Source organism: Parasteatoda tepidariorum, chromosome 10, assembly GCF_043381705.1.
Source record: "Parasteatoda tepidariorum isolate YZ-2023 chromosome 10, CAS_Ptep_4.0, whole genome shotgun sequence".
Taxonomy (NCBI): domain Eukaryota; kingdom Metazoa; phylum Arthropoda; class Arachnida; order Araneae; family Theridiidae; genus Parasteatoda; species Parasteatoda tepidariorum.
The window spans coordinates 41,769,911-41,784,503 of NC_092213.1; the positions used below are offsets into that span (position 1 = coordinate 41,769,911).

At 25.9% G+C, this 14,593-nt stretch overlaps 1 protein-coding gene across 1 annotated transcript; it reads left to right on the top strand.

Annotated features, from left to right (window-relative positions):
• Positions 1–824: 824 nt before the first annotated feature.
• On the top strand, positions 825–13,581 carry LOC107437702 (ATP synthase, beta subunit). Its single transcript, XM_016049786.3, has 9 exons — positions 825–1,106; positions 3,108–3,281; positions 4,588–4,884; positions 6,860–7,044; positions 8,084–8,242; positions 8,910–9,032; positions 9,306–9,518; positions 10,616–10,817; positions 13,319–13,581. The coding sequence occupies exons 1-9, from the start codon at positions 989–991 to the stop codon at positions 13,411–13,413; spliced, it is 1,566 nt and encodes a 521-aa protein (XP_015905272.1). The 5' UTR covers positions 825–988; the 3' UTR covers positions 13,414–13,581.
• The last annotated feature ends 1,012 nt before the right edge of the window (positions 13,582–14,593 follow it).

Genomic DNA, 14,593 nt, shown 5'->3' on the forward strand with positions numbered 1-14,593 from the left:
GCCGCAACTAGTGGCATTTAAAAAAAAAAATATTTACTTTATGCAAAAAGCGAATCAAGAAAATGATAAAATATTTCTGACCATTTGCACCAAACTGAGTATCTGAAAACATAAAAAAAAACTAAACTATTATTTGGCTTATTAACATTGTGTCATCAATTCAAAATTGTTGTTGAGTTTCAGTTCAACTAGATGTCAAAAATAATCCAAAAATTCGATTTCTTGGTACTTAATATGATTTGCGTTAAGTATATCATGTTATGTTTCCCAAAGATAAATATTAATTATCTTCAGAAAATATCTACTTTTGTGTAATAAATATTAAATATCCACAAAGAAGAAACTTAAGAAAGCAATGTGTATGAGGACATTTCACTTTATCAACTTCATTTAATTCGAAATCATCTTAAAATATCCAGTTTAAGCACCCTATATCCAGTGTACTCGTCAACTCATGTCCGGTTTCGGCACGATGTGAAATAATAAATTATCGCACGCCTCATTTCCAAAGGTTTAATTTTAAATTAAATGATTATCAGTGGATTTCCAAATGAAACTAGGGTTGAATTCTGGGATAATCGACATTTTGAACCCAAAACTTGCGCTACGATTTCTTTCACAAGAGAAAACCACGTCTCTCTGACGCCAACTCTATCTGCAACTCAGTTCATACTTCATAGAGTAAACTAAGTTAAATGTTCATCAAATATGATATGATTTAAAGACTGATAGTTAAAAAAAAATGATGGCAAATAAAATTAGAAAAAAAATTTGCAAGGCTGCTGACTCTTTTAAAGTTGACTACATTAAGCCAACCAAAAGATATTTATTTGAAATTTTCAAATGTTCTTTGGCAACGAATTTTTTCATCCGGGGCTCGACGCGTGTACGACGACTTACCGTCGGCTAGGAGGTCGTATCGGTCAAATTGAAAACATAACTCTTCAAATTTATTTACAGATTACTGAATTCTCAAACATCGTCCAAAATGTATCGAGCATTTGGTCGAGCTTCTTCTGTGCTACTTAAAGTAGCTAAACCTTCAATATCTATCTCTAAAATAGCTGGAGAAGGATCTAAATTTTTACCTTGTTTGTGGTCCACATGTAAGTTTTAAACCGGTCAAAATATAAGATTATTGTTTTGATTATTCTTAATTAAATTAAAGTGATATTCTGTTGATATCATGAATCAAATAGTTTCCTTTTTGTTAATATATATGTTCTTTTACATCCGTTACTAACATTCCATAAAATATCAATTACGGGGTGTTTATCAGAATCTTGGGTTACTAATCGTTTTGAAACGCACATGACTTGATGATATTTTAACTAAAGTTAAGACTCGTTGAATTCTCTGTGCACTCTCAGAAATTGACAAAACTTTTTTGGGATTTGTTTGCTCAACTTTAAAAAATTTGTTTAAAATTTTTAATTTTCTCAAGATTTAAAATTTTTGTTATATGCTAAATTAAAAAATGAATATTGTTCATGATAATAATGAAAAGAAACAATTGTGATCTATAAAGCTATATTAAAATGTATTTTATCCTTTAAAAATTAACCTTTTGTCTTCCTCAGTCTACATGTACTTTTTATAATATATTTAGCTTTATTAAATTCTCAAATTAGTTAAAATATAAGGTTTATGGTTTGAAGAACTTGAGTATTCAGTTTAAGTAACTTACAGGTTATGAATATTTTTTGTTAAATATTAATTTATTAAATAGTTTCAAAATAAAATGAACACTGGTTTAATTAAATGGCCAAAATTAAGCTGATTTAGCATGACTGCAAATGTGTTCACAAACATTGAATGAAATATTATTCTTTAAAATTAGATTATGGAACCTTTTAAAAACCTTTATTAATGAAACTTATTGTTTAAATTATAATTAAAATACAATACAAATACAAATGATAAAATATTCACCGCTTTTTCTTTAACTGTAAAACCATTTTTAATCTTTCAATTGTTATTTATATTTTTATTCCAATAGCAAACAGTGAGACTAATTAAATTCTGGTTTAAACTTTGAACACAGTTATTTGCACTGTTATAAAAACTTATAAAATAAGTACATTTTATTTTTGTGTTCCGTAGGAAACGATAAATCCATATTTTTGTGTTGATTTTTAATAAAATTCTTAATTTTCACTAATTATGTCTAAATTTTCACAAAATGGGTACCTTTCAGAAAAACCTAGAGAGGCCCCTGATATTTGTATTAAGTTAAAATACTTCGTCTAACTTCTTTCAAGTTTCAACTGGCAAGTTTCTTCTACAATTTGTAAAATTATTCCATTAGAAACAGGTTTCTTCTCACCTAAGTGGAAAAAGCTTTTTCAAAAAGAAATGTTCAGTATTAAAATGTTTTTTTTTAAACTTGCAGTTGAATTTGTTATTCATTCTAATTATTTTTTAGTTTTCATGTATCTTACATATGAAATAACTTAGGATTTAATAATATTAATTCCTAAGTTATTTAATATGTAAGATACATGAAAACTAAAAAATAGAATGAATAACATATTCAATGATTTTAAATTAAAATAACCATAGTTGATCAATTTTCGTAAATGAGTACTGTAAGAACTAAATTTACAAGTGCATAAAAATCAAATCAAATTTTATTAATAGTACTACTAAATTTTCTAATCACATACTAACCATATACTTTTAATAATTAAATACTATTAAGTTTGACTAGTCAGACTTTAATATGATTTATAATTTAAAATTCGATATTAAACTTAAAAATAAGTAATTTAAAAAAAAATTTCATTAGAAACATATAATTTTTTGTACTATATTAAATTTAGTTTGATTAAACTATTTTAATATTTATATCATAATAGTTATTTCTTGGTTTTTCTGTTTCATCTAATCATTCTTATTATCTGTCCAACTTCTTCCAGTGTCCTGTAGGAAGATTTCTTCCGGATAAAATGCTAGTCCTGTTTTAATATGATCTTATAACATTGAGTTACTTTCTATTTTTAAAAGAAAAATTGAAAATCTTATTAGATTTCCACTATTCTTATTGAATAAATGGAATAAAATAATTCTTAGTTTATGATAAATATAATAAAATACCTTATTTTTAGCTAATCAAAACTATGCATCAGCGGCAGCTGCTACACGATCGAAGGGAAAAATTGTTGCAGTCATTGGTGCTGTTGTTGATGTTCAATTCGATGAAAACTTGCCACCTATTTTAAATGCTTTAGAAGTAGAAGGACGAAAGCCTAGATTGATTTTGGAAGTAGCTCAACATTTAGGTATTTATTTTCCCATCAGGTTCAATTTCTATTCAAATTTAAAAGCTCTTATGAATAATAAAAACGTAAGGCTAAGCTATAATAGTGTTATGAATATATTATGCAGTAATTATTTTTTTAACGAAAATCTGCTAAAAAATTTATTCATTTCATTGACTTTTAAAAATATGTAAATTTAGTCACCTTTAATTTTATATTTTTTTAACAAGTGCTTTTTCTTTTTTAATATTTTTTAATGAACTTTTTTACTTTAAAATATTTTGTTTTAATATCTGATCTTAAATTCAGTAACGAAAACTGGCTCGTTTTAAGTTTTTCCAGCAATACCAATATTATGTCATTGAAATTTTATGTATATTGTTAATATTTGTTTTATTGTTCAACATTTTTAACTTTGATTAAGTAGCTTTAAAGAAGTGAATTTTGTGAATGGGGTTAAATAACACGAAAAGTGCACAAATAATGCTACTTGGGCAATTTCACCTTTTATGAATATTGTATTTATCGATTTTAAGAGTATATAACTAAGTTAAAAATTTGAAGTAGTTTTAATAATTTTTGGGAAAGCAATCATTTACGCTTATTCGAATTTTTGGTAACTTTCATTAGTTTAAAAAAAATTCAAAACTAGATATTATAGACATAACATATCATGTTCTGCCCATAACAGCTAGATTTATTTTTAAAAACCAATTTAAATTTCTAAAATCTGGAGTAAATTTTTATGACAAAGACTTTTTTTTCACAGAAGTTAGTAGAATTACTATTCGAATTTATGTGCATTATATGCTTTTAAAGTTTGCAATTACAATATTTGTAAACAGTGGTATTTTACACTATGGTTTCTATTTACAAATGCAGTTTTTAAGAGTTTAATGATTTAGAAACAGTCTGTTAATCTGTGTTTTTACACCACAGATTAACTTTGTGTTACCACAGTTTCCACACAATAGATGACCTTCTGTTTTTGCTCAACATTTAAGGGATTTAATTATATGATCTAAAATTATATAGTATGTCTGTTTATAAGACTTAATTTGTACTTTGCACTCCTACCATTATTCATTAGTTCATTTCACACCTACCATTATTCATTAGTTTAAAGTTAATTTTTTTTTACTTGGCCAGTAAACCATGTGTTATGTAAAATATGAGTGGTTAGGCAATGTTGAAGATAATTAGGAACAATTTATGTGTCAATATTTATATCTATATTTTTAGGTGCATCATATTTTCTATATCTTTTATTCTTGAGATATAAAATACAATAATCTCATTTAATGTAATGAATGAATGGAAATTTTAGGAGAGAGCACAGTTCGTACAATTGCTATGGATGGTACTGAAGGGTTAGTACGTGGCCAAGTTGTTTTAGATACAAATTCACCAATCAAAATTCCTGTTGGACCTGAAACTTTAGGAAGAATTATAAATGTTATTGGTGAACCTATTGATGAAAGAGGCCCTGTAGTTACTGACAAATATGCAGCTATCCATGCAGAAGCACCAGAATTCGTTGACATGAGTGTAGAGCAAGAAATTTTAGTAACTGGTATTAAAGTTGTAGACTTGCTAGCTCCATATTCAAAGGGAGGAAAAATTGGTAAGCATATAATTTTGTATAAATTTAATTTGACTGAGTTATCAAAACTCGTGTTTTTTTTTTTCTTTTTTTTTTAAAGGAAAAAACCAATTTATGTANCAAATATGCAGCTATCCATGCAGAAGCACCAGAATTCGTTGACATGAGTGTAGAGCAAGAAATTTTAGTAACTGGTATTAAAGTTGTAGACTTGCTAGCTCCATATTCAAAAGGAGGAAAAATTGGTAAGCATATAATTTTGTATAAATTTAATTTGACTGAGTTATCAAAACTCGTGTTTTTTTTTTAAAAAGAAAAAACCAATTTATGTAATTTAAATTGAATTTTGGATTTTCTCGGTTTAAATCAGAATTTGTTTTTGTTTTTTTTTTTAAATTTTCTTTTTTTTTTATTTGGTTACTAAATAATCTAATAAGATGTATGAATGATACTTAATAGTATTTAAAAACACTGTGGCTAAAATAGTAAATATTACTAGCTGAATGTTTAACATTTGTTTTTTTAATTTTTGCAATCTCATCACTGAATAAATAAAATAATTTTTGTTCCAGCTTAACATCCCAACATTTCAAAGACATTTATATCTAAATAATCTTGAAACTAAATGAGTATTGTTGTAATATGTTCGTTACTAGAAACTTATTTTACATACCGCTAATGGAAAAAATTATAATTTGAAAGTTTCTTCCCACATTGAGTTTATTTTTTTATTTTTATTTGTCTGTTTGAGAAAAAAATATACATACATTCCCATTTCATTATTTCTTTGAAAAAAAAATAATAAAAAGATTTGAGTATCAATGTAATCAGACTTGTTTTTAAAACCACAATCTAATGAATAAATTTATAAATAACTTTGTATAAAAATATTTCTGTCTTGCACATTTATTTTAAAGAAAATAAATTGTTTTAAATAATTTTTTTAAAAAATAAAATTGATATTTTAATTAATTATGCCTACTCTGTATATTATTTTTATATGTTAAAGTTCATATTAAATTTCTTGATTAAAGAATATCTTTTGAATAGTACAAGAAAGTATCATCTTTTGAAAATCAAGCACTTCCTTTCATCAAGAGAATTGAATAGTTATTTTTCTTTAAAGAAAAAGTTACAACTGAAATGTAAAACTTTTGGTACATGTCTAATCAGTTCTTTCATTTATTGAGCTTTTATTTAATGACTTAACTATTGTTATGTAAGACTGATTTTTAAAGCTCTGTCTGATATTAAGGCTTTTAGTAAACAATTAGCTAATTTCATAATTGTGAGTTTCATATAGGTTGTGACTTTTAGGTTATATTATGCCTATTTTTATCAAGCTAGTTCTGCAAATTGTCAATGTGATGAAAAGCCTAAGTTTTATGAAAACTAAAAACAATTTTGATCTAATTTTTCGCTATTTAAATACACTACTTCACTCACATTTCAATATACAAAATAAGGAGATTTTAATTGAGTTTAATAATTTTGTTTTAGGTGGAAAAATTTTGCAAAATTAGTAATTTCTTATAAAATTAAATATATTTTAAATATTTTAAATATTGATCAATTTTCTTTGCATAAACAATTCTTTATATAAATTAATATATATATATTATGAATGAAATCAGTTTTAATTGTAAGTTTAAGTACTGAAGCAGTAGCTTTTTGAATTTGGCAAAAAGGCTTTGAGAAATTCCTATAACAGATACTGTTAATATTTTTCTTTAAAAAATGCAGATTTAAGAAAAATTTAATTCACTAAAAGTGTTGATGGAATATTTTATGTTATATTTGGATTAAGAAATTCTTAATTTTTAAAGTCAGAAACATGATAGTCAGTTGTAAACATAGACTAATTTGTTTTCCAAGTTTTCAAAACAAAGCCACTTTTAATATAATAAGTTTTTTTTTTTCATTATGCACACGTTTCTGATATTTCAATACATTTTTAAATACCTTCTATTAATGTTAAAAATCTTAATTTCATTAGGTCTGTTTGGGGGTGCCGGTGTCGGCAAAACTGTACTAATTATGGAACTTATCAACAATATTGCTAAAGCTCATGGTGGTTACTCTGTATTTGCTGGAGTTGGAGAACGAACCAGAGAAGGTAACGATTTGTACCATGAAATGATTGAAGGTGGTGTCATAAGTTTAAAAGATAAAACTTCAAAAGTAAGTGATATAAATGGTCATTCAGTCTTGTAATTTTATAATTATTTTTACTGAATTCTGTAATTATCTAAATGGGAAAGGTTTCAGAAGATTCGTATCTTTTAACATATTCAGAAATTTAGTATAAAGCTATTCAAATACTTTTATTTTAATTTGGTCACAAGATTAAATCATTACTTGAAATAAATTTCATTTTATATGGAGCTTTTTTCAATTTTAAATTTAAATGGCTAAATTAAAATTTGTCTTTTAAAAATTTAATTTTGATTTAAAATTCATAGATTTTAAACATTTTCTGTTTTTGTCATAGTTTTCACAATTTATCATTTGTCTTGTATTAAGTATTTATATCAATTTAAGTGTTAGAAATAAAAGTGATTAAAATAATGAATAATAAAAAAGTATGTCAAAATTTACGAATGTAAAATACATTTCTTTATAAAAATTTATTAAATTTATATTTTTAAAAGTATATATTGTATACTTGTATTGTTTTATCTATATACACACACCTAAGGTAAAATTTTATGGTTTTAAATTTCAATGTGATTGTTAACTTTTTGGTCTGAAAGTGATTACGTTTTTAAATTCAACAAACAATAGTTTTTATGTTTAATTTTTAAATTACACAATTATTTGTTTTGAAAATATGTATAATACCCAATGAAAAAGGTGTTTAAAGATTTTAGTTTTAGACTGCTTGATATATTGAAAAGCTTAATTAGTTGTTAAAACTACATATAAATCAGGAATAAAACATATCTTTCAAACTGTAATTAACCATTTGGGTTTGACTGGTGCTTAAATAAGTTATTGGAATAAGAACCTTTTTTTTATTAAATGTTTTACTTATTGAAAAAATTTTATGAATAAATTCATTAAATATTAATCTTTCAAATACTTTTTGTTTAAAACACTTAGTTTTATAGTTTAATTTGTGTGTTTAATGTTAAATTTATTAATTTCAAGTAGCACATTTAAGAAGTATTTTTATCAGAGTGATAAATTCATATTGATTCTTTGCGTAATTTTTATAAAGGTATCCCTTGTATACGGACAAATGAATGAACCTCCTGGCGCTCGTGCTAGAGTTGCTTTAACTGGTCTCACTGTTGCTGAGTATTTCCGTGATGAGGAAGGTCAAGATGTGTTATTGTTTATTGACAACATTTTCAGGTTCACACAAGCTGGCTCAGAAGTAAGTTTCAACTTTAATGTTTTTTTCTGTTCTTATTAATTTATATATTTTTTGGATACTGTTTTTACATTTATTGAAATAATATATGTTCTTTATCATATTCACATGTTTCTAAAACCTAATATCCCTATTTAGTATTCGTGTGAGTTTAAAATCTAATGCCGTTATAAAAATTCATGCATTTGTTATATAAAACATTGGATTTTGTAGTTATGCAATTTTAAAATCTAACATCATGATTTGTATTTTTGCCTTCTTAGAATGCAATATTGTGACTCATATTCTTGCAATTTTAATATTCATTACTGCAATTTTTGTGGTAATTAAGTTTTTTCTTAAAGTTATTATAAAAGTGATATTTTTCATTAGTAGGTAATTTATTATTCTTAGTTTAAAATATTATAATAAACATTTCTAGTATATAAATTAATATCTAGTTATTGCTCATAAAATTTTCAGGATTTTTTTTTTTAAGTTGTCACAATTACCCTTATTTATAGTCTGCTTATAATCATTTATTTCAAAGCATGTATGCAATAGTTAAATTTTTGCACTCTTTTTGATAAGTATTTTTTCCATAGCCTAAATTCTCTTTTTTAGAGTGCTTATTCTTTCAACTTAAACCTTTCTTTTATCTGAAATTTAATCAAACAATTGTCACTTTTAGGTATCTGCTTTGTTGGGTCGTATTCCATCTGCTGTAGGTTATCAACCAACTTTGGCAACTGATATGGGTACCATGCAGGAAAGAATTACCACCACCAAAAAGGGTTCCATTACGTCTGTACAGGTAAGATATTTTTTTAAAAAATTTATAATTGTTTCTCATTAGCATTAATTTTGCTGCTATTATGTTGATTTTTATTGTTTTCTAAATTAATAGATTAAAAGTAAGAATTGTTTCTTTATTATAGCATTTTTCTATGATATTACCTTATTAGTGTCTAAGCCTTAACAGTTTTACAAAAAATTTTCTTTATGAATTATATTATTATGCTATTGTAAGTTACATATAATACTGTTTCCTCCATTCATATTCATTTTTCTATTTATGCTTCTATAGGCTATTTATGTACCTGCTGATGATTTGACAGATCCTGCTCCAGCTACCACATTCGCTCATTTGGATGCCACAACTGTATTATCTCGTGGTATTGCTGAGTTGGGTATTTACCCCGCCGTGGATCCTCTTGATTCAACATCTAGGATTATGGACCCCAACGTTGTGGGTCGAGAACATTACGATGTTGCTCGTGGTGTGCAAAAAATTTTGCAAGTATGTGAAACGAGTTTTGTATTTTATTTTATTCCTTTAAACTTATTCATACTATTTTAAACTTTTTTTATTGTAAAAAATTTGCATAGCTTTAAAGAAAAAAATAGATAAAACACGTGATTTCTGTAAGATAGAGAAATATCATATTTTGTCTCAGGGATGATTTTTTAAAATTATTAATGATTTTTTCTTTAAAATCAAGTGGTTTAAATTGTGCCAAATCTGTTGCAAGCAATAATTTAGATCATATGTTTATAATTTTTTTCGACCCTGAAACCCTTAATCATTTGGCTAAACCCCATTATTCTAAATAAACATGAGCTTAGCCAAGGGGGTTCAGACTCTCTTCCCTACTTAATAAGAAAAATTTCAGTTAAAAATTTACAACTTTTTCCTCCATTTCATTGGGGGGAAAAGAATGTCCCAAATTGAAGTTTGAATAAAGTGAGCCACAGGAAACTGAATTTTTGTCAATAGGCCCTAAGTGTTGCCATCACTTGCTGCAAATTTCTACCCAATAATAAGCAGATTTGATTATTAGAAAAATTGACCACATTTCCTACTACAATGTGTTCTGCATTGAGAAGTTTATGTTAAAAGATGGTCAAAACATATCTGAGGAACAAAATAAGCGAAGATTATCTTTGTTTGTCTATCATGAAATCACTATTGACGAAATACTTGACAAAATGGCTTAATCTAACAGAATTTTATTATAATTTTGTTTTAGATTTCAAGTTACTCTCATCAATGAACTTGCTGCTTGCCTTTTAATATCTTCTAATTCAATCCTATTGTAATCTTTATTTTTTTTCAATATGTTGCTTTTTTTTAATCCTTATTTACTGGAATAATTTAATGAAATCTGCAAGAATATTAGATATTGGATTATTGTTGGAATATAAGTATGATTGCATGCTTCAAAAAGCATTACTTATTGAATACATCCCTAACTTTTTTAAGCCCCAGGGTTTTGCAGATCACCTTTTGTGAACCATTGGTTTAGATAATTCTTACTCTTATAAACAAAAAATGATTCTACCTTTTTATTGTTTTTAAATGTTTTATTTAAAACTGAAAGCATTTTTTTTTTGTAGGATTATAAATCACTTCAAGATATCATTGCTATTTTGGGTATGGATGAGTTGTCTGAAGAAGATAAGCTTACTGTCTCCCGTGCTCGTAAAATCCAAAGGTTTTTGTCTCAACCTTTCCAAGTAGCTGAAGTCTTCACTGGACAAGCAGGAAAATTTGTTCCTTTAGCTGAAACTATTAAGGGATTCCAGAGTATATTAGCAGGTAATTATCATAAACGCAGATAATATACAATATAGCAAAAAAAAATAATCGAAAAGCTTGTTTATGCTATGTTATACATGTATGTATATTTTTTTAAGTACTTTTCCTTATAAAAAGCAGGGCCGCAAATATATATTTAACTTCATCCTCAAAATTATGTTAGTGAATTTTTCTGAACAAATCAATATTTTTATTCGATTACAGTAATTTTTGTTAGATGTGATTAGAATTGGGTTCAAATAATATAAGCCTGAAACAAACTACCTTTAAATAGCTTTCTATGGGGAAAAAAATTATAATCTTTAAAAAATTTTTAAGATTTGCATTTGAAGTCTTGAAAATTGGTGAATACTTTTGATATTTGGCTAATAATTGGAAATCATTAGTGCAGATGAAATTCATCCTTTCCAAAATATGAAAAAAGAGTACAAGGATATTTGGTTACAAGTAGCATAGGGCAAAATCTTATGTAAACAAAATATTATGGGACAGTCTCCTTTGAACAAATACTAAGTGTTTAAAAATAGTATGTTAGCAGTATAATATTTTAATTATGTGTGAAAGGCAAATTCATACAAATTTTCGATGTAGAGTTTTAAAATTATCAAATTACTTGCTTAAAGTAAAAGTTCACTTTATCCCTATTGAACAAATGTACTTATTGAAAGCAGAAATTAAATTTTTTATTTTTATGACTTGATGATTAGCAATTTGTCAAAAAAATTTGATAGTATCTTATTGTTACAATTAAAGAATTTTTTTAAATTTAATTATTTTACTAATATTGAAAGGACACAGTTTTAATGTTTCTCTCCGCTTAACTTAAGTGCACTAATATTACTTATTCAGGTAGCTTTTGTTTTCTTGCATTTTTTTTAATATACTAAGTTATTCTTATTATTGCCTTTTATTGTAGTATCAAATTGAACATGTTTCATGTTCGAATAATTATTTTAATATTTAATTATGACTTATAAAGGAGCTGAATCAGTTTTGCAATAAAATTTACTGCTTCTTGATTATGTCAGTGTTTTAAATTATGTAATATAACCCTTAAATTGTTTTGTTTAATGTTGAACTCAAATTTTTGATAACTTCAACTTATCAAACTTGTTTTTCTGTTCTTGGTTGATAAGTTTTTTTTTAAATTATCAGTTGTTGAAAAATTAGACTTAGTTTAAATTTTTATATTATCTAATTTTTTAAATATGTAACTAGAGTTTTATGTATACTAACTTTAAAAACTCATTGATCAAACTTACTAAAGAAAGCACCAATGCTTTAAAAAATATCTAAGTGCTGGGAATAGATAATAATATAAACTGTTATATATCACGTTAAATTGTTAAAAATAAGTTAGACTTATTCCTCAATATTTGATTTGTTTGTAGCAAAACTTGTTTATTGTTAGAATGGGGATGAAGTTATTTTTTAAAAAGATGTTACTGATACGGTACATAATGCATAGAAAACAACTCATGCTTGAGATTTTTCGTTACTATATTTATTATTTCTCGAGTGCAATCAATAATTTTTTGCACATGGATTCATTAATATCTCAAATTATGATGATAAATTTTAATCACCATGAAGTTTCAGTATTTTTATTTTAATTGGATAGTTTTTTCCTTCTCAATTCACCCTTATATTGTGAAAACAAAATATTTTTTTAATTTGCTTGTGAAACACCCCATATGTAACACAAATAAGCTTATTATGGGTTCAGTTTTTAAAAAAATTATAACATTGATAATTAATAAAATATGCATTTTTGTTTGCAGTCATTAAGTTTGTTTTTAAACTCAGTGGGAAGTTAAAAGTAATTTTTTTTTAGATGTCTTGTTTGTTACAAAACAGTAAAGCGAGTCATTATAAATATGAAGAGAGAGTAATTTCGAATGTCTGTTTGGTTAATGCACTGAACCGTGCTTCGATACCACCATTGGTGGCTGGAAGTTTATCCAGCTTCAAACCGATGGATACCAATTTTACTCGGGAGTAGAGGTGACCTGTTTGCTGTGACGACGACATTGCTACAATCCTGATTTAGGCTATATCCTTATTCTCCATGACCCCACTGGCCCACATAGAGCTATTGCAGGAATACTTTTATTTCCATGTGTGTGATATATAGTCATTAGAAAGAAATTTTAGAATTGAGTTACTGAATGCATTAAAAATAATTTTAAAGTTTTCATAGTGGAAAAAGTTATAATTTATTTTCCACAATATTCTGGACCCTTTGGCACATTAGAGAATGTAGTATATTTTAATATCTGATGTGATTAGTAAAAAATTAAAATGCTACAAAAATTCTATAGTAGTTTTCTCAATTTCATTGCACCGTTGAAAATTCAAAATAAGAAAAATTACTGAAAAGAGGTAAACTTTATTCCCGGTTGGCTTTTACTATTTGCTAATTAGTCTATTTAAAATATTTACTTTCAAGTTTCTGTATTTAAGTGGACATTTTTTTTAATGATTGGTATAATCTTTCTCAGGTGAATATGATCACTTACCAGAAGTTGCATTCTACATGGTAGGACCTATTGAGGAAGTCAAACAAAAAGCTGAGAAGCTTGCTGAAGAAGCGTAAAAATTGTAATTATAGACTGTAGCTTTATTTTCCATCTACAAAATTAAAGAAATTAGATTTTTTCCATTTGAAAAGAATATAATTATGTGGATTAACGTTCATCAGTATAGATCATGCGTAACTGCACTTTTTCAGATGTTTTACTGAATAAAATTTGTATAAAATTTGTTTATTGCTTATTTACAATTTGTTTCTTATTTTCACTATTAATATTCTAATAAATCACCATTCGTTTGCTAAATTAAAATAAAGTATTTATTTCAAACTTGTGTCAAAAATATATTAAATATTTTGTGGTTTACAGTATATTTTTTTTTCCAATGAAAAAGTAGTAAGTAATATTTTTTTTATAATTAAGTAATTTGTACAGTACAGAACCCGTTATCCGGAAATCAGAAAACCGGAAAACCAAAAAACCGGAACGAAATTCGATAAATTTTCCCGCCATTTTTAAAAAAAAAAATTTTTTTTCTTCATAAGATATTAGGATTTTTCTTTCTTTTTTGAAGGATGTTCACCTTACCATCATTTTGGAAATAATCATTAGTATATTACTTCATCGTTTTTCTTTCTTTTTAAGATTATTTCCAAAAAAAAATATTTTTATTTGGGTTTAACAATAAAAAAACGGCTTTTTGTAGCGATTCAGAAAACCGGAAAAATCAGTTATCCGGAATAGCGATGGTCCCGATCGTTCCGGATAATCGGTTCCCTACTGTATTTTCAAAATTTTTGTTTTGTTATGAAAAATAATCTTCTACCCAAAGTAATAGAAAAATGTATTTTGACAGTAATTTTATGAAAGAAAATTTTATGAAGCATCAAAAGTATGCACTTCAATTAAGGCGGAAGAAAACAATGTAATTAATAGAACAAGTTTTTAATTTGTAAATGTTATATAAATAGGTTGTACTCCAAATAAGTTTTTACAGTGTCTTAATTTTTAAGATGAATTGATAGTGTTCTTAAATGGGTTAAACTAAGAAATATTAATTAACATTAGATTATAACTCTTACTCATACAGTTCTTTTCTTCCTTTTTTTTTCTATGGTTCTTTTTCCAAAAAAAGTTTAGCACCTCTATGTACATATCTTATATTCCTTCTGGAACATATTTAAAATAAAACATATTTTAAAGTGAACACACTGTTCACATAATTCTGAAATCATTTTTCAGAAT